This window comes from Pempheris klunzingeri, chromosome 17 (assembly GCF_042242105.1).
Source record: "Pempheris klunzingeri isolate RE-2024b chromosome 17, fPemKlu1.hap1, whole genome shotgun sequence".
Taxonomy (NCBI): domain Eukaryota; kingdom Metazoa; phylum Chordata; class Actinopteri; order Acropomatiformes; family Pempheridae; genus Pempheris; species Pempheris klunzingeri.
The window spans coordinates 16,802,773-16,824,259 of record NC_092028.1 but is presented as its reverse complement, the minus strand read 5'-3'; the positions used below and the strand labels follow the sequence as shown (position 1 = coordinate 16,824,259).

The 21,487-nt window shown below is 44.9% G+C and overlaps 1 protein-coding gene across 1 annotated transcript; it reads right to left on the bottom strand.

Moving 5' to 3' along the window:
- Window positions 1-174: 174 nt before the first annotated feature.
- Window positions 175-15,324, bottom strand: gprc5ba (G protein-coupled receptor, class C, group 5, member Ba). The gene is made up of 4 exons (XM_070848290.1): window positions 14,807-15,324; window positions 5,520-6,551; window positions 5,152-5,273; window positions 175-3,712 (listed from the first exon to the last, which is right to left on the bottom strand). The coding sequence occupies exons 2-4, from the start codon at window positions 6,547-6,549 to the stop codon at window positions 3,668-3,670; spliced, it is 1,197 nt and encodes a 398-aa protein (XP_070704391.1). The 5' UTR covers window positions 6,550-6,551; window positions 14,807-15,324; the 3' UTR covers window positions 175-3,667.
- Between the last annotated feature and the right edge of the window lie 6,163 nt (window positions 15,325-21,487).

Below are 21,487 nucleotides of genomic sequence, written 5' to 3'. Positions count from 1 at the left end.
AGGCTAATTAAAGAGATCTTTATCGATGTGGCTTTATGTTAAAAAACAAACATGGGACGATATCTCTTACATCAGGTTTTTAAGCTCTTTGATTGGTATCTGCCTTAAAAAAATCACTCCGACTGATTTTAACACAACCACATACATGTCAGCTGGAAAAAACACCACATTCAGTTAAAAGTTAACTACAAACATGACACTTTTATTGAACTTATTTTTTCCTGATTCAGTTACAGAAACAAGAGAGTTAACTGTTTTTTTCTTTTTCTAATCAGGGGAATAAAGTTTTATACATAGGCATGCTGCGTCACTGCACAGTCACAGCTGTGAAAACCAATATCACCCCTGTCAGCTGCCCCGCTGGAACAGTCTGAAGGCAAGACAAATCAGGAGAGGACAGGCAAGGACATGTCAAACCCAGGGAGGATGGGTGCTCAGTGGGCTGCCCAGGGATGACAAACTTAACATAGAGAAGTTTTGTGCAAATTTCACCACAGTCTATTTGATTTTAAACACAGAGACGATACCAGTCAGAAGATTCTCTCCCCCCCGCCCCTCCCCAAGTCTTCAAACTAACAGAGGAAGTTATTCTTAGGTCCGGTGATGATGGCATTTTGTTCCGTTTTGGGGAATCGTGCTATTTTGGACCATTTTTCCCCGACTTTAATCTCTTTGCTTCTCAAGAGCCAGCTCTCTTTAGTGTTTAAGAAAGCACAGACATTAAGTGTGTCATTTGATATACACTGAAAGTATGATTGCTGTCACATGACCCTTACATAAATAGAGTTAGTATTCAAAAGTACGTCTGAGAAAGGTCTTACATGTAGAAATGGTGATAAGCATGCACAGATAGGTAGTCGACAAGTGCAAAATCTACAAAGTCACATGTTATTATTCTTTTTTTTTTTTGTATTGAGTGAATTCATCACAAGAACTGAAACCTTTCCCCTCCGCTCTGAGAGTTAAGACTCCAGAGCTTTGTCTCGTTACTGCTGACCATCCAAAACCCTGAGGACAGTTCTTCTTCATGGGCTACGACGCACAGGTCTGGGGCCCCTCGCCTGTTTCTGACCAGGGTCGGCCCAAACAGAACCTGACGTAGCAGGACACACTCTCTTTGGGCAAAGAGCCTAGCCTCCTAGTACCTGTCCTATTTTAGAATAGCCAGTGGGTGAGACAGAAACATACAGCAGCAGTCAAAGGTTGACTCTTAGTCTCTTCTTAGTCGAGGGTTGTTTTAAGACCAGGGGTCACCAAAATGACTGTTGGCGGGCTTGAAGTTTGGGTTTTTTTCCAGCCCTCCCTGCTGTTTTTTGTAATTATCCCAAAAAGTATCTCAGAATAAGTCATTGTTTACTGCATGAAGTGCCAAATGTTATTCACAGCTATTGTCTTTTTTTCTGAAAAAAACAAAGATAACGTTTTATCCCCATAACTGTTACAGCAAAGAGTGGACCGCTGTCCCGGCTGATAATACTGCGCAGGAGGTACAACCGACGTAAATGACAACTCATTAATATCATTTCCTTCTTGAACATTGATCAAACAAAAAAATAAAAGTATATCTAGTGTTGGCAAAACAGTTCCAAAATGCTAGTTTAAAAAATAAAAGACACAAGCAAGAGAAAAATAAAAGCATAATGTAACAACAAGCAAATGTATGAACAGAAAGCAAACCAGTTTTTTTTTTTCTTTAGAAAAAAACCCAGATAAAAACAGTTTGCAGTAGTCAGTTCTCCAGTGGGTCTTATGACACTGGTGTCTAAACTCAGCCTACAGTTAAAAAAAAGTAAACAAGCAAGCAAAGCTTTACAGCACTACTATGTACACAGCTTCTCAGGTGGAGAGAGAGAGAGCTGGTGTCATGGTGAAGGGAAAGGGCGTGAAACGGAGACTCCGGTGAAACAAGAGTCCGTCTTGGCACGGAGACTCGAGCTATAGCCGACCACGGAGAGACAGGGAGAGGATGAGGAAGGGGGAGAAGGAGGAGGAGGAGGAGGAGGAGGAGGTGGAGGGAGAGACGCTTCACAAGATGAAGAAGACAAGCACATAGAGCAGAGCCCCACATCACATCAAAAAAAACACACACACACAGACAGACCAGGGAGCCATTTTCTCACACAGGAGGAAGTCACAGGGATTTCACTGTCGCACCGACTCCCCTCGGACCTTCTCTCCTCATCTCCTTCCTCCCCGCTCCTCCTCTTACATTTGATCTCCCTCGCTCTACCTTGCACTGTCAATCTGATCTTTCTAAGGTTCTGGGATATCTCCACACGCCAGCCGCAGCTCTATATATACCCTGTCACTCACAGTTTGGCTACTGTATCTGCATCGGTGTTGTTCCTGTCCTTCTGTGCCTCACTGGGAAGTCGTGTGGAGGAATATTTAGCACCAGAAAGCACCCCTGACTTTGAAATTTCCCCGACACTCATAAAATCACAACACTCACGTACGCGCACACATAAACACAGATAGAGGACCTAAGAACAGGAGACCGTTTCATTTCCTCGCTCCGTTTCCTGCTGATATAAAGTGACAGTTTCTCCTGGCTGGTTCAAACCGCCAGTGGCCACCGGAGATGTGGGAGAGCAGCACACAGTAGTCTGACCTAGATTCATGAAGCAGCGCCTCCCCACTGATGACTGACGCCTTCCACATCCAATCAGAATCCTCTCTACTCTGTCTCATATATATATATATATATATTTATATATATCTAACAGCAGTTCATTAGCAGCTTGTCATCCCTCTGTTCAGGCTGCTTTTGTTGCATGTGTGGTCGCTGGGAACTTCTTTTCCGAGTACGGGCTTCACAGTTTGTTTCACATTTTGCAAAGTGTCCATGCAGGTGGGAGGATGTGGCAAGGCGAGAACAGTTACGTGTTATATTCACAGACGGTGCAGAGAAATGCAAACCGGCAACAGAGATAGAGAGGGAGGAAGGATGGCTGAAGCCGAGGGGTAACAGTCTGGAGAGGGAAGGTTTGCCGGAGTGGTAGAGATGTAGATGTAGGGAGTAAACACACACACGTTTTCCTCTCACGTACTCTACATACACACCCACAGAGGCTGGATTCTTTTTAAGAGGGCGGTGCTCGAGCTGTACAGTTGCCCATGTGCTCTGTCTTCACCTACGCCATGGATGGAGGACAGAGCCAAATGTTTTCCACTTGAGCGCCAGCATTGTGACAAGACATCCTGACTGACAGGACGAGAGAGAGAGAGCAGGAAAAAGTGACAGATTTCACAGTTTTCAAGGATGCTTACAGTGCTGTAGTCTCAGGGGAGCAAATGAAACGAAAAGAAAAAGAATACTGCATGTTGATATTTCTGATCAGAGTCAGCGTGTGTTTTGTTTCGCTACTAGCTGGTCACATTTTGAGTTTTTTCAACCCTTCTACAGAGATTAGTGTGCTAGAAGAGCTTTAGCTCTGTCCTCCATACCCTACTTTCTCTCAGTCTCTCACACACTCACACAATAGTTGATTGGCACACAGTCAGTGTTTAAGTCTGTACACAGAGTGAAAGGGCCTCCATGGCATCCATGTTTTGAGTCCAATTCAACCAGCTGGGACCCTCGTCCCTGACCCCTCCCTCCTCACCCTCTCCATCCTCTTCTTCTCTTCATTTTCTACCACACTTCTCTTCTTTCCAGTCCTCTCATTCACCACAGCTGCCTCCCTGTGTAGGTTGGAGGGGCAGAGGGCACCTGTAGAAAGAAAAATTCAGTTTGTAAATGTCAAACAATCTGGATTTGATCACATATTCACACATATATCTTTACACACGTGCATACAGTAGCTGTACAGGCCTCATTTGCAATAAGTACTCATGCTTGTCTACAAATCTGAATCTTTAACTTTAACACAAACCCTCTTGTGTTATCTGGTAGCTGAACTGTCCCAAATGATGGGGCAAAGAAACCTCCAGAAGATAAAAGACCTGGCCCAACTCTCACCACCTTTAAAGTTAAAATCCTTTACACGGTGCATTTTCAAAAGAAATAGTTTGACATTTTGGGAACTAAGCTTATTCCCTTTCTTACAGAGTTAGATGCAAAGATCGACACCACTGTCACGTTTGTACAGTGAATATGAAGCTACACCCGGCAGCACAAAGACTGAAAGCTCGCCTGGCTCTGTCCAAAGGTAAGAAAATCACATTTAACACTAATTAGCATCATTAGACATTATTTGTTCAATCTGCACAAAACCCAAAGTTTAAAAATGCCATCTTGTGTGTGGTGGGCATTCATTTGGACAGAGCCTGTCTTATGCTAAGTTAAGCTAACTTCTTGTATTGGCTTTATATTTATCATACAGACACGAGAGAGTGGTATTGATCTTCTCATCAACTAATCAGTTAACTCAATCTCACTTGTTCACCATTATCCATCTCTTCTATTCCGTTCTGTGCTTTCAACTTTCAAATGTCCTTTTTTCCTTTTAAGTTGCTATCTGTCACTTTCTCATCTAATATCTATTATGGCTCATGAAAAGCACTTCCCTTTTAGTATTAAGCATGCTATGTACATTTTTATGCTCGGCAGCTACAGGACAAGTCTCTGCACTCCCTTTGCCAGCTAAATCAGCAGGCCTAGCTGCGATCTCTAGGAATAGTCGACTACAAATGATCTTTTAGTCAGTAAAGCGTTGCTTCAGCGTTTTAGCCTGCAGTGGTGTGTGAGGTGGTGTGTTGTGCTGTTGTGTGGCAGGCTTAATTCATAACACACTGGCTGGAAATAAGTTCACCTGTGCCAGCCAGAGAGCCCATTCATCCTGCATAATGAAGGGGGTGACAGGCTGCCAGACAGGCGCATCACTCAGTGGACAGATAGCATTGCGGCTTATTTACACACACAGGAGCACATGGAAGCTCACACACTCAGCCACACACAAATCAATCTCAGATGAGTGACCATTTGTGACAAACCCATCCATGCATGTGCTCACAAAATACAATACACACAGGCACATGACCATGCACCCACAAACTGATAATGCACACACACCCTCACACCTCTCCCTCATTCTTGTGCAATGACGTACGGTCTGGAACGCACAAATGTGCATGCAGTCTTGTCGGCGTGGTCGAATGAGAGAGCGGCATGTAAGCGGCGTGTACCTGTGACTGGGAGGATGTACTCACCGCTCCCCCGTTCAGGATCATGGTCATCTCGGTGGGCTGGTAGACGTTGCTGCGGAAAGGAGCGCTGGGCCTGGCGCCGGTGTTGCTGTTATGTTGCCCGGCGCCGCCACCACTCCTCAAGCCTGGCACGGAATAGGCGTAGAGGAGGACAGAGATTAGTTAGTGTGAGTCATCGTATCGCTTTTTCTCTTGAAGAAGAAACACTTGCTGTGTAATCCTGCACCACAGAAATTTCCTCCAGTACTTATTTCTAGCAATGCATGCAAATCTTTCCTGGTGCTCTATTACTCACTCTGGCCTACATTACACCTACAGCCTATCTGCATAAATTACGCCTGTCTACTCTAAAATATTGGATTGTACTGTACCTGCAGTGTTCTCGTCATTGTATCCGTAGCCCTGGTTCTCCACAAACTGCCTGTGAGAGAGAGGGATGTCTTCGTCGAAGCTGGTCTCCCTCATACGCGTTGAATTCTGGGAGGTGTCAAAGTAATCCGGGGCGGTGGGCTGTGGAGGGGGTCTCAGGCAGATATGGGATTCAGGAATGGCGTGGAAGATCAGCAGCAGCCATCCCTGAGCCACTAAAGCGATAGCCAGTGCCGGGTCATTCCAGTCTGGGGACCTCCCCAGCCAAGCGTTGCCGTACAGATAGAAGCCCACCCAGGCCACCCACAGCAGCAGCGACAGCAGGCAGGTCACCAGCAGCCAGACGGCGTTGCAGCGCCACTGACGTGTCTTCCCACACAGGGCCAGGGACGCAGCAGTCAGCGCGGCTAGTAGGAGGGCTAGCACGTAGCTACAGGCTAGTGAGAAGTCCAGTGGCAGGTACTGACAGGCAGCTCGTCCCTCCCTCAGCACGGTCAGAAGTAGCCACTCAGCGGCGATGATGCCCTGCACAGCACTCAAACCCAACGCAAGGCCTGTTAGGGCGCAGCCACCAGGGCTCCGGCGCTCACGGCCAAGCCTGCGCAGACGGACACCCTGCACCAGCAAGCAGGAGAAGCAGACCGCAAACAGGAGACCCCACAGAGCCCTACGGAGCAAACATAAAGACTCATCCTGCTCGATTAGATAAGCAAAGCTCAGGCCGAACAAGCCAAGGATGCCGAGAAGCAGCAGGAGGATGGGTCCCACGCCGCTGCGCTTCTCAGCCTCACTGATGTGGTGTAAACGGCACAGCAGGACTAGGGCCAGCAAGACGGCAGTCAGCGCCCCACCAGCAGCCACTGACTCCACTGCCACCCCCCATATGGAGTCCAGGTCACAGAGGAGGGTGTAGGGGCGCACAATGCCCCAGCCGCAGCCCCTTGGGAGAGCCTCAGAGTCCTCAGAGTCTTGACTGGTGGCACGATGAGCAACAGTCAGTAGCAGCAGGAGGAGGACCGGGAGGAATGCCATCTCTGAGAGGTCAACAGAGCAGATGACAGAGAGAGAGATGAAGAGGTGACAGAGAGAACCAAAGGAATGGAGAGAAATGGGGGAGATAGAGAAAGGGAGTGAGTCATTCTGGTCATAAACTTTTGGAACGCAACAGAGCTGAGCAATCAGTCATTCCCACAGCAATCATCCGCCTGTGAGTGACAATACAGACAATCAGCCACTGCTGTGTTTTAGAGAGGAAACAAAGGACAGTAGTTCATGCAGGATGAATGACTGAATCCTTTCCAAACACACAAAAACACACACATATCCTGTTTCACCAATAGCAGCCTATGGCCCTGCCCTCTTTTGAAGCTTTTAAAGGCTTTAAGGTTGAAATAAACAACATACACGTGGCAGAAAAATACCCACAAACCCAGAACAGCCCAGATAAGCTGCCTTCAGTTACACCCACAATGCTTCTGAAGAGTATTATTTGTCCAGTCTTGTCCAGTGAACCGGCTGTCGGAGCACTGACAGGAGAACTGCAGCATCATGCATATTTTTATGAAAAAGCAGAGATACGGAGAAGGGAACTAGTGCATACAAGCAGTTCTACTCACTATCAGGCATCTAAGGGCATCTAGCAAGGCGTGAGACAATGCATAATACAGCGCACACAAATACACGGCGCCTCCAGCACAAGCACAAACACTCTTATACATCTGTGTCCCCGAGAAAAAATAAGTCTCAGTCTACCTTTTCCTTTATTCAACACAACTGTCAGACAGCCGCACGCACACTCAGGCACACACAGATGCACATTCTTTCATTTCATTGAGGTCTTTGCTGGGACGATCAGTGCTGTCATTTCACCTGACAGGCTGTGTGTTTTATGAGGGGGTTGATCTGTATTAGAGCCACCACAAAACCACACACACACACACACACACACACACACACACACACACAGGTTACTGTCAACTGTCTCTCCACTACATCGCTAAGCTTTCAGAAATTCTTTCCAAGCTGGCTCATACATTAACGTGTCAAACAATCCCCTCTTACAAAGAACACACACACTTTTCCAGCCTCTCTTTGCTCGAAGCTACACTTTGGATTGTTTATTTCCAAGGACTTCAGTCTCGCTGTAGTTTTGACACAAAAAATGTCTCCCAGTGTCCACAAATAGGCCGTGCCACAATATTTACATACCGCATAAAGGACACTGGATATCCCCAGCTCCGTGTTCTCTCTCCATGCCAGTAAGTCAAGGAGAGTCACACGGTCAGGCCGTCAGGGGAGAGTGGTAGGTTTAAATACACGCCAGCCAGAGCCACGGGTCACACACAGTCCTTCCAGCATGTAGCTTATTAAATGTGGCAGACAGAGAAAGAGACAGACCCCTAGATACCGTGATTTATTGTATCATGAGGAAAATGGGGACAGAAGTGGGAGGATGTCTAGTGGAGCTGCAGCAAATAGACTCAGACTAGACCTGCTCGTGATTGTATGATTTCTCACTTTAATGCATCTGACTTGTAACTTTTCAACGGCGGTGGAGGCACTTTACCCGAGTATTTTTATTTCATGCTGCTTTATACTCCTACTGAGTAAATCTCAGAAGCAAATACTTCACGTTTTACTCCCTTGCATTTATTTGACAGTAACTGTTACTTGTTACTTTACAAATTAAGATTTTGCATACAAAACAAATGATGTGGTGCACTGTTATAGATTAAACTACCCAACAATGTGTACAAAATCTAGAGCTGAAATAATTAGTCGACTAATGGATTAGTCAGTTGGCATGAAAATGAAAGTGTCCTTGCAACTCAAGTCATTTTTCAAGAAAAAATGTCAACATTTCATAGTTCCAGCTTCTCAAAAGTGAAGATTTGGATCGGTTTGACAAAACAAACAATTTGAAGTTGTCACTTGTTAATGCGCTTGTTAATGATGAATCGCAAATATAATCAGCATATTAATCCAAAATAATGATTAGTTGCTGCTTAATGTCACACAGTTTAAAATGAGCTCCACTTCATCCAACTAAAAGTAAAAGTAAAGTAACTAAAAGTAAAATGTTACATGAAGGCATTAGTAACTAGAGGGGCACTCAGAGAGCGCAGACCTCCACAGGGGTCATTAGTCGTATACAGTGTGTCTGGGTATGTTTCCTATTATCATTATTATAGAATTATGTCAAATGTTTCAATATATGTTCTGCATCACACCATTCACTGGACAGCAGTGTCACAGTGTGATCAATACTATCACTTGTTTCCTTCCACCAAGTCTACTGAAAAACGGAGCCAGTAGTTTTTCAGACAGTTCCGTTTTTTAGGTATTAGTACATTTTCACCCACACTTTCATATCTGGATACCTGCGTCATCGCTGCTTTCCCACGAGGTTATGACAGTAAACTTATTAACAACTTCTTAACAATATTTTGGTGTAAAATCTCTGTCCATGACTCCATGTTACTGAAATCTGGAAAGGTTGTTTCAATCAAAAAGGGTTGTGTTTACTATTAATAGCATAATTAGCATTATTAATGAGCAAACAATGCATGTTCCAAGATTGGCTGCAGGGATTCTCTATCAACACAAGTGGTTCAATCTTCCCCAAACATGCACATGTACAAACAGATATTGTATCCATCCACTTTTGATGTGTCTGTCCTAATATCCATTTGAAAAGATAGCGGAGATATTTTTAAGGCAGCGGTTGTTTACGACTTGTAAAAATATCCTTATTTATTTCTGTGAGACCCAAGAGGCCTTAACAGTGAGAGATGCATGTGTGCATATATATATGTGAGCGTGTTTGTGCATATTCATTTATTTAGAGCTCTTTGGTGTATCCTTCAGAGATTTACACCCTCCAACTTCCTCCTCACGCCTCCTCATTACTAAAAATTTTTTCGCTCCCTCACTTCCTGCCATTATTCCCGCCTGTTGTTTCCTGTCGCCTCCTTCCCTTCTTGTTGCAGCAGCTCACAGCCGCTGGTTATTATTGGTCCACATTAACATCAATCAGTGGTTATAGAGGGATGAGTCACCAAAACACATACGAAAACAGAGTTTTCCACACACACGCATGCACAAACACCAACAAGTGGCACAAAAACACACACAAACACACACTCTCCCAGATAAACTCATGCTCTCTCCTGACATTATGTTGTTTTTCTAGTGAGCCCCTGATAAGCATGTTCACGCCCCGTCTCTAAATGACAGGAATAAAACAAAAGGGAGGGGAGACAAAGAGAGAAAGGCTCAGTGATCCTCAACAAGCCAAGCAGGCTGCTCCTCCTCTGTCTTTTTCTTTTTGTCTTTCTTTACCACCTTCTTTTGTCTCTTCATAATGACAGAGCCTGTAAAACCACACAGTCGAGACACAGTGCACACTCACAGCACAGCAGACACTCTGTGCCTGTATCCCTGCGAGTGACCACCTTTTCATTCACTCACCCTCTCACTCGGTCACTCCCTCTTGCACAGATGGTTGCTCTGGCTGCTTTTTGAGTGTGACTTGGCAGACTGGTGAGCTGAAAGCGGCAGGATGCTCACAGAGGGCTGCCAGTGGCCACACACACACACACACACACACATGTGCAAAGTCACCAATGCTCATGCAAACATGCACATAACACACACCTACAGCGCACATGCTGCACACTTGAGTCCTCTTCCCTGCTTCTCACTAATATGAATCATGTGGAAAGAGAGAGAGAGAGAAAATAGAGAGAGAGCCCTCGGCCTTCCACTTTGTGCAACACAGAGGATGCTGCCGCCGTCTCATCCTCCCCTCCCCTCCCCTCCTGTCCCTCCCATCTTTCATGACATGTTTCTCTCTCTGTCACTCCCGCTCCATGCAGCCATTTCTGTCCTCCCCTCCATTTAAAATCCTCCATTCTGTCGCATTTCAATGCCACCTCTCCTCCAGAGCTGCCGGAGCGGTCTCATCCCTCTGCTACATTTGAAGATTTGCTGTGAAAGATGCGCCTCACACACCTCCTCTCCCCACATTTTTCTCCCTCTTTTCACCCCAACCATCTAATCACAACATAAAAAAAACCCCTCTTCCTTCCATTTTGGCTTCTCCTACTCTCCTCCTTGTGCCCCTTCCTCCTCCTCCTCCTCCCCCATGCTTTTATTCTCGCTGTGTATCTTATGTAACTGGGGAAGGATCCAGCCCCTGCCAGCTCTGCTGCATGGCTGCTGTTTCTCGGGCATCATCTTCCTCAGTGCCAAGCAGCCTGCTGGCACCCGGAGGTCCATCTTAGTTTTGTATGCTGCTCGTCGCGGGGTTACACGCATTCATGCTGCACGTGTCACTCTCACACGTATAGACCGGCTGGCATCGTGCCCATGTGCGCTCCCTCTATTTGCATGTAAATATAACATGGTGGCATGTATTATGCATGTGTGTGTGTGTGTGTGTGTGATGGCACCACATTCTCACACAAAGCTGAATGTGGGAAATATGCAGCATGCATTCCTTATAGCGCTGCTGTTTAACACACAACAGGAATACAGCCGTGAGAGTGCAAATGTGCAGCACTGCAGTCCTTCAAACCTGCTCCGGTCTGTGGATAGGCAGGGACGGGGAAATCTAGCGAGCTGTCCCGAACAATTACCTCCTCCTGTAATTACCAGACGTAGCACACAACCAGATGCTGTCTAATTACCATGGTGATAACTGGGAGGATTATTACATTTTGACGACTCGCTTTAATTCATTTTTTTTGCTCTACTACAGTTTTAGTCAGACCACTGGGACTATAATGGAGAAAATGTGTGTGTCTGAGTGTGTGTGTGTGTGTGTGTAGATATATGGCTGGAAACACACAGATCCAGCTGTTAAGGTGAGCAGGTCGTTTGCAGGACCTGTGCTAGCATCTGCTTGTTGGTGACGCCATCCACTGTCTCCTCCAACACAAATAGACCTCTCCTTTTCTGACAGCGCATAAATTTACATCTTACATCAGTTGCTAGGATTACATAAGGCCTTAGATATCAGTCGTGTTAAATTAACCCGGGCTGTCTGGATGTCCTGCATGAGATTTACTTTGGATTAAAAACACATCTGTGCCTCTAAATAAGCTTGTATATTCTATCTAATAGCTATGTTTGTCTTCTGAGGCAACTTAGGCTGGTCTTTTATCAGCTGTAGCTCCCGTCTTAAGCTCGCTAGTGCTTGAGTGATAATAACTGGCTTGAAGTTGCTCCAAGAGCTAAAATCGGGCCTGAAATGATGTCCAGAAAGGAAAGGAAATGCTGGAAATGTCACAGAAGTAACTATTATCTGTCTATCTTACCTGAGGTATTAGATATATTCTATTCATATGTCTTTCTTCTCTGAGTCATGTGTCTCTTTGACCAGCTGTTTGGCTGGCAAATCTCTGTCTTGCTTGGTTTTACATGTGAGTTTCTCACATCACTAAGCTGACATTTTAACATTTATCCTTATTTTTGAGTTGGAAAAACTGACAGAGGGTTGGAGTGAAGAGAAAAAGGTGTTTTTTTTCAGTTAACCAGCTTAATGTGGACAAACTTTTAGCGAGGATGTTCACCCACCATAGATAGGAGCTCTTTTTTCTCATTCAGGGAGATTTTTGACAGGAAACAGGGCCGTTGTAATCACTGAACTTGTGACTTTCCACAGAAAACTTCATCAATCCTGCATTTAGCTGGAGCCAGAATCCCTCCTACGCAGAACATTGCTAAAGTGTGGCCAATTTACATGAAATTTCCAAGTGGGCACTTTGAGAATCATCTCTGGTGCAAGTTTACTGAAATTAACAGAATTGGCATCACAGCTATACCGCAACACACACAGTGAACTTTTACTACAAGTTTGCTGTGTTTTTTTTATGTTCTGACAAGATATTTGTTGTAGCTGCGTGTTCCTGCCCGTACATGACTTTTTTTTGGTTTTGATGGATTCAGCAATCAGACTTTTTCATTAACAAATGCATTTAGCTCTCCACTGGAAACCCATACAACTTCCTACTGCACAATAAAATGCACAATAACCATAAACTGCAACGCACAATCGAATCCGTCTGACTTTGTCTCCAATCTGCGCACATCTGTAAGCCTCCCAAGTAACGTCACCAATCCTTCGCAGCTGGTAGCAGCAGATAAAAAGATGGGGATAAAAGGGGATGAAGATGGAGAGAGACGGTCGGAGATGCAGTAAACGTCAAGGTGTGAATTATGGGTGTGCTAAAATATTGAGAAGAGGTTGATGAGGACAAGTTTTAGGAAAAAAATAGACCCACAAATGACAGGAGACGAATGGCAAGGAAAGATATTGAATGGCGAGACAGAAAAAGTGGTCCATTCAGTGCACAGGCCTCCTGGGTGTCGGCATGAAGAAACTGACAGTGAAAGTATTTTCCCCAGCCTCTTCAAACACCCCTAGCCATCCTAATTAGGCCTCATTAACATGTGACTGGGCTCACAGTGAGACCATATGCTAATTGACTTAACAATTAACAGCCCCAGTGCCTTACACCCCTCCCTCCACTCCCTTTTCTTCTCCCTCCTCCTCCTCTTCCTCGTCCTAGAACAACAACAACAACCGATGAAGGGGGTGATTGGTGAGATGTGAAGGCATCCCAAACCCAAACACGCACCCTGAAACTAGAGCCGCAGCTTTCCACATGCCTGTGTCATGTGCTCTGCTCCCTTGTGATATCAGTAAGCATCTTCCATTATAAATAAAGTGACGGGATGTGCGGTGCGATGAACGAGGGGTTGATCACAGGAGCCCACAGAGATCAGATCTGGTTAGAGAGTGCGATAGAGATCAGTGGAGCAGGATGAACAAGGAACAGCCGGATGTGCGAAGGAAGAATTGGAGCGAGCCTTGAGCCTGGAGCGTGTGTGAGTGTGTTTGTGTGTGTGTGTGTGTGTGTGTGTGTGTGTGTGTGCGTGTGTGCGTGTGTGTGTGTGTGTGTGAGGGGAGGAGGGGTGGGTACGTGAGGGCAAATGCACATATGAAAGGAGAAGCAGTGCACATGTATATGAACAGCTCATACACTCAGCTGTGTCATGTGTACATAGAGGCCCCACACACACAATCATCCAAACAAGGTACATATGGCATCAGCCCCGAGGAGATATTGTAGCATCCTCTTTTCCCATGAGGGAGCTAACTAACTCATGAGAGCGCAGCCTGAGAATAAACAGCTCCACTCTGCTGAATATTGATTAGTGATGGAAAACAGAACACTCCAAAATAGGCCCGGGAGCTTTCTGAGTACACAAGTACTGCGCTGACAGAGGCTCCAGGCTCTTGCACCATCAATCTATTCACCTTCAAAGAGCCGATCCATACACTGACTTCCATTGCCATCAAAACTTTCTAAGTCAAATGGGAATCAAGTGGGTATTTAAGTGCAGTTTCTTGCCGAATTAGACATCCATTCAGGTCCCTGTCTCTTGTTTCTGAGGCCTGCGTGGGAAGGACACGTCTCCTAAAGGGGGACACCCCTGGTTTTTAGCTGACCTAAGGAGCTGCTTAATGCAAACACACATTTAGAGAATGCTCTTTTTTCTTTTCTTTTTCCAGCACCCCCCCTCTCTTAACAATACCGGCCACATAGCAGGGTCCCTGGGGGTTTTCCAGAAGAGTGTGTTTGTTTGAGGGAGCAGCAGTAAGACCATTGTTACTGAGGTGTGTGTGTGTGAGAGAGAGAATGAGAGAGAGTGTGTGTCTAACCTCTAAACTAAAGAATGGAGGAGTGATTGATGCTGCTAAAATATCCCAATGTATTGTTTTGTATGTATTGAGCGACGTTTTCATCCTCGTGAGAAAAAATGAGCCACAGCCAAGCACTCTTTGAATTACACACAGGTCAAAGTCCTCCATGTCTGTAGTTCAGCTTAACGTGGTTTTGTCTAATGCCCCTTGAGGTCAAGGCCGTGTGTGCCGAGCCTTGTGTGTAAATACAAGCCTCAGCAACATGCCCTGTGCGTAAATGTGCTTTCCTGCAACATGTTCACACCACTGCGCGTCCTCTGCTTCACACACCTTTGCATTTGGTGCATCGCTTTTCTCCAGGGGGGCTGTCAGTGATGCAACTTCCACCTCAGTGGTGATGAGCCCCGAAACAGCCTTATTACAGCGCAAACCCAGAGATGCATTCACAATACACCGAGGTCCCCTGTGGGAGCTTCAGCTAAAATAGTCCTTCCTATTTCCACAAGGATATCACACTCCCCTACCCCCATTCGCCTTAATCAATATCCTACGGGCTACGTGGACAGCAGCACGTACCTTAATCGATGTAAACAAATCCGATGGAGAACGAAGGCAGATTGTATCAGGTACGACGGGATACGAGAGTAAAAATGTCACATTTCGGACTGAGCTCCGCTCGCTGTGTTTGCGTATTCTCTCTCCGTCCACATGGACCCGTGCGCAATCAGCCCAGATGATCCCTCCTGCTCCAGGTTGGAAACCAGAGGAGCCCCGTTATTCAGCCCGTGTCCGTTGTCCTCGGCGACAGAAAGGACATGAATGCCGCGGCTTGACAAGTCAAAACGAGGGCGACCAAACACACCGGGGTGTCAGGGGTAAAATGTGGAAGAGATTCTTGATCGTTTTCCCCTTAAATCCTTTGTTCGGCGGTGCGCATCTTTGACTTTCACTCTGCGCCAACGAAGGAGCGTTTATCAAAATAAATAAAAACACTCAATGAGTCTAAATCCAGTGATGCGCAGACTCGGTGCCCGGATCTTCTGTGGTTACGCTGATTATGCCGCTGAATGTCCGGGTTGGCGCTCACAGCTCCCGGCTGCACATCCCGCGACTGAATGCATCACCAAAACTGCGCTCCGCATAACGTGCGTACTGATAATCCCTGTTCGCACACACACAGAAACACACACACACAGAGCGAGAGAGAGAGAGGGAGAGAGAGAGAGAGAGAGAGAGAGGGGGAGAGAGTGACAGCTCTGTGGAGCCGCCACAGACCACACTGACTCCTCTCTGTCCTCCCTCCCTGTGACTGTTTTACTCTCCGATAAATTAATTGGAGTCTGACAGGGAGACCACCTTATTAAATCCTATCCAAGCGCACAGCGGCTCTCTCTCTCTCTCTCTCTCTCTTACACACTCACACACACTCACACACACACACACTCACACACACACACCTCCTAAATCTGTTTTAATATCACAGGCTGTGCGCACAGTTTGGACTGGTTTGCGGTGCTGTTTTGGCCTCGTTCACTGCGCTAAATTATAGAAAATCTGCCGAGACAGTGTGAAGATAAACTATTAAAACTCAACTTCCTGTCTTATCTTTCAGAATAAATGTTATAGGATAAGTTAAGCCTCATTCTTCTTGTGAATATATCCAAATCAGTTGTATCCCCTTAAAAAAACAACAAGCTGATTAAAAGAAATGATAAAACTGGCTGCGTTAATGTTGCACTTATATCCAAAGCGAGTAACAGTTTGCTTTGCATTCATCCATTTAAATGTACATCCAAACACGCTGGGTGAGGCCTCAGTGTGCTGCAGTGTGACACAGGTGGTCAGGAGTCAGAAGGAGTCAGGGATTGAACCAACAACCCTGCAGTCAGTTACTTAGGCTGCTGTTTGTCTGGTTATTGTCATCCCACAAATCTCTGCATCTCATCCTCTGCAAGTCTTAGTGTTTTCATTTTATTACTTGAGCGCTGCTCTTATTTTGAAAGTATTGCAGCCTCTCTTCCGGGCTCGCTCTGGCTTTCTGAAGGTAACTGACTCAGCTACGAGCTGTGGTGCTTATTATTTCTCCCTCTGGTCACATGTTTGTCGCCTCAGCTGCTCCACTCCATCTACCAGGGAGGCTTTCATTGGTCTCTAACCCCCCTCACACCACTACACCACTACCCCCAGTACCCCCACCCCCACCCGGCCCTCCACCCAGCCTTTATCCTGGTGCATGATGTGAACCAGTGGAAGTGATTTCTGGAAACGTTGACACAATTTGCACTGGCACTCAAAAACTGTTCCCACTGCAGTGTCAGACAAGCAGCCATGACACCTCTGACCAGGTATCCTTAATGCTGCTGGTGGTCTAAAAAGCAATCCCCCCCCCCTTTACTCCATCCACGTGCACGTTTTATGGGATTGCAAATAATCCACTGATTTGAGGGTGTTAATCTACATTTCATCATCTGCATGCTAATGGTAGCAGGCCAGATCCCGCTGCAGCACGGGGGAGGCTCTGGGAACCAACTCACACTTTACACACCCTCATTTTGCATGGGATTGCCCTCTCATTGCCTCCCCCGCACCGCCCCACCTCCCCCCACGGCCCCCTTTCACACACTTAAAAGCATAAATACATGCAAAGTGAGATGACATGCGGGCCCTGGGCAGCAAGGAGGCGTATCATATGGAGTGGCAGCTGAGGATGTGAGACTAATCTGACAGGTGCAGGCTGGGAGAGTGACAGCATGGGAAGAGGGGGTGGGGGGTGGAGGAGGGTGGAGGAGGGGTCATTGCTCCACACAGGACGACTTGAGGAGATTAATGGTCCTCGGGTTTAATCAGCTGACAGGCTCAAGCAGTACATCATCAATACCATCCTCAGTCTCATCATTGGTGTTATCAGCAGCGAGGGATTGTTTACAGAAAAGCCAATCACATTACTAATCACATTGAATGGATTTGGAAGAGCATCTCACCAGGCTTACAGACTTCAAGTTAGATTTCAAGACTTGGGGGTTTTTACGTATTGTTTTCTTGCAGAGATTAGATGAGCAGATTGATACGACTCTTGTGTGTGTACATGTGCGGCTGGAGCCAGAAGCTAGTTAGCTTAGCTTAGCACAAAGACTGGAGTCAGGGGGAAACAGCTAGCCTGGCTCTGTGCAAAGGTAATAAAATCTGCAAACCAGCACCTCGAAACCTCACTAATTATCACGTCATGGCGCCATAACCAAAGTCACCATGACGTTTTGCAGGAAACCAGCAGAGAGTTGCTGGTCATGGACAAGAAATAATGTGGTGCTCAAACCTCTATAGGATTCTGTAAAATGAAACAAAGGAGCTATAAGATTAATTATTGAGCATTAAAGTTGCTTGTAAGCTGATTTTTTTGACCTTTCATTTGATTTTAACTTCAGGTCAGCCAGCTGTTTCCAGTCTTCATGCTAAACTAAGCCAACTGGTTGCTGCTGCCGTGGCTTTTTACTGTACAGATGTCAGAGCGGTATCCTCTCGTCTGGGTCTCACCACGAAGGCAACAAAGAAAATGTATAACAGTAAGATAAGACAGAAGTTTGTTAATAAACTGTAAAAATTAAAGTAAGTGACAATAGAAATAAGATACATTTAGTAAAACAAGTAAACTCAAATAGAAAAGTAAAAAAATTTCAATGATAAAGATTTATCTGTTAAATAAAGTGATTTGTTAAAGTACTTTACTGTGTGTGTTGCTCTGTATACTTAGGTTTAGCTTGTGCCACACATTTCTGTGACAGGTTTTTAAAACAGTTCATTCTGTTCGTATTAAAATGTGCAAATATACTTTTTTTTCTTATCATAGATACATTTTGACCAAGACTTTATCGTCACTTGAGTTCAAAGCTGACAACCACTGTGATACTAGATTCTGCACCAACTCCGAACTGGTAAGACTGGTTTCTTGGTATCATGCACTACTGGAAAGAACGACAAAAGAAATCATTACAGACTTTTTGTCACAGCTTTACTTGCTAATATTTTGAATAATATTTGTATACTGTTGTAATGAATTGTCCTGTCATGATGCTGTTTATATGTAATTCGTTAATCTCTCTTAAAGTCTCTGTGAGACTTCTTGAATAAATTAAGCTCCTCTAATAACCCCGACAAAGCCTGCGAGATGAAACATGTTTTTTGGTTGCTGAATTCCCATTTTTGTAAATATTCACCACATTCATGAAGCTTTGTGGAGGAGCAGCGATGTTGTACGTTTGCATTTGTATCTAAGGTGCCGTCAACAGATAAAAGCAGCCAGTGGAGAGTTCTTGCTCTGTATTTATAGCTGGTGACAAGGTAACTCTGTATCACTATGATCATGTGTGAGGCTCAGAGGCTGACTAATATAGCAGTAAAGACAGCCAGTAGACTAACTTTGGCTCTGCCTGGTGACTTATTCTCCTTTAATGAGGAGAGCTCATGACTGAAGGTGTCATGTGTCTGCAGGAACAACAGCGTCACAGCTGTCTGTCATGTTTCCCTTTGGCTTGTGCCTAAATATGTTGTGCTTTATCTTTATCTCTGTCTCTTTCCTTCCGTGTTGATCTCAATTTTTTTCCAAAATTCTCAACCCTCACATGGTTTGCGCCTCTGTTCGTTTCTCCTCTCTCATCCCTCACCTCATTACCTGCCCCCTTGCTGTCCTGCCCGGTTGTCTCACCTTGTTAAGACCCCGCTCGGCTCCACACGGTGAACCGCAGCAGCGACAGCAGGGAGGCCGACACACAGGCCGCACGCCGCATCTGTTTCCAGTGACGAGCATCAGGATGAGAGCCTCTGACCTCACAGGATGTGTTGTAACTATGACAGGATGCAGGTGTCCAAAATTAGCAGGAAGGGAGTCTAATTTTAAGGCGCACTTTGTTTCCAGACACGTCCCGTTTTAAACTGACTGCAATTCATCTCGCAGGAACTTAAAGTGTTATAGTGGAGCTGCTTTTGTACATGAATATAAAAAATACTAAAATATTCATTACTAAATACACAAAAACAGACACTAAAGGGGACCTTTACTGTAATATGCTGGGTGCACCTGAACAGCTGCTGTAGTGTATCAGCCCATATAAATACACAAACCCACAGTTTAAAGGGGCACTCCACCGATTTTTAAAGGATCAGAACTACCCACACCCTGTGTAAACAGCTGTATAATGAATACTTCTTTTTCTAAAAATGTTGATTTGGACCAATTTTTCATATGTCTCTTGCGAGTCTACTTACTTTATGGAAGCAATATACTATACTACACTATACTATACTATACTATACTATACTATACTATACTATACTACACTACACTACACTACACTATACTATACTATACTATACTATACTATACTATACTATACTATACTATACTATACTACACTACACTCTGGCTCCTCTGAGTCAGCATGTCGAAGTGTCCTTGGGGAAGACACTGAACCCCAACTTGCTCCTGAAGCAGCTTCAGTGTGTGAATGTGTGTGAAAGAAAAGTCTCCTCCTGTATGAATGATGTGTGAATGGGTGAATGAGGATGTAACGTAAAGAAGCTTTGAGTAGTCAAAAATGACTAGAAAGGCGCTGTACAAATACAAACCATTTACTATGACCAGTGTTTTTAAATAGTTTTTAACCTGTTAAATGTTGACTTGTTTAACAGGGATAGTGCACATAACTAAAAATAGCTTGCTGTTTTTGTTTCTTTAATTGGCCAGTGGAATGTGCTGACTTGGTCACTGAAATAATGAAGGTTGTATGTTAGGGTAATCCTGACCTCATCTGTTTACTGCTGTGACTTAAACCCTCCGGCGGTTCTTACCCATTCAGGATGCAACAGAGCCCGCAGAGGTCATGACCTTTCCAAGTACTACAGCCCTGCAGGAGGAGGGTAGATATTAAAGGTCATCTGAGTGTGACCTTGTCGGGTCATTTCAAAACAACCTATATGTAGATTTGCATGTTCTGTATCTGGAGGAGAGGACGCATTCACAGAAGCACTCGTATATACATTTCTGGCACAAACACAGAGGTCTTATCTGACCACCTCAAAGACCACCACATGGACCGCCGCGCACTTGTTTTCACTCAGTGAGCCTCGGAGACCTTTCTGTCCGCTCCTCCGGTTCCTCAATGGCTCTAAACAGGATTTAACCCGTGGAAGGTCAGGGTGAGGTCAGTGGAATAAAGGCAGCTCCAGGATTTACCTTCCTCCTCGATCATCCAGTCACCATGTCCCCACGCTTAAAGCAACATATTGTTTTTAAAGCCCGTCTCAAGGAGCGAGGTGGATAAACGATGCTCTTTTTATCAGCAGAGCAGAAATGTCCAGCAATGCAGAAAAGATGAAGGTGCAACACGAAATAAAACGTGAAGAGAGACTTTTATTTACTATCACTATTTATTTTTTTTATCTATGCTGCATTCATGTCATGTCTAGGACTCAATACCAGGGGGCAGAGTCTATAAAAGGGGGTGTGGAGCTCAGCTGGGCCTCTCATCCTGGTCTGAGACACACCTGAGAGAGCAGCTGAGGCCGGCCTTTGTTTGGTGTTTGATTTAGTACGCTCCCTTTTTTAGCAGAAATATGCTTAAAAATCATGATTTTAATATTGAAATATTTATTTATATTTAGTTCATAGTACTAAGTTAAAGATTTGTTAAATGATGGCTAGAAATCATTACTTGCCGAATGCTTCATGCTCAAACAGAAAATAAATGTTTTTAACTATGATTTTAGTCCCTTTTAATGAACAATACTAACGTGGCTTTATATCAATATAGATTCCAGTCATGTGCATGTCTGGAGAGGGAACTGTATGCAGGTATGTTATTTCCTTTCACAACTATTTGTTTCTGGGGCTTTTTGCTGTGCTGGTGGGGGAAATGAGTATTGGAGTAGAAACCCTCCATGTGTGCTCCACTGCGTGGTTTGGATCAGCTTAGCTTCCTGTGAACACGTACATTTGGATCTGGTTCAAATTGTTTTGTGTGTTTTGTTTAGTGGTGATTTATAAATTTACCTGCATATTGTGTGACTGTTCATCCTCCTTTCGTACCACTCTGTACTCACTCTGGATAGTATCTTTGAGCCTCATCTTTTATTTATTTATTGTTGGCTTAACTTGTGTACTAATTATATAATTTAATCCATCCCTCTTTTATTATGGTCTGCATTGTTTTGCTGTAACCATGTTGAATTGAGGTTGTAGAGCAGTAGAGCCGTCTCTGGTTCCAG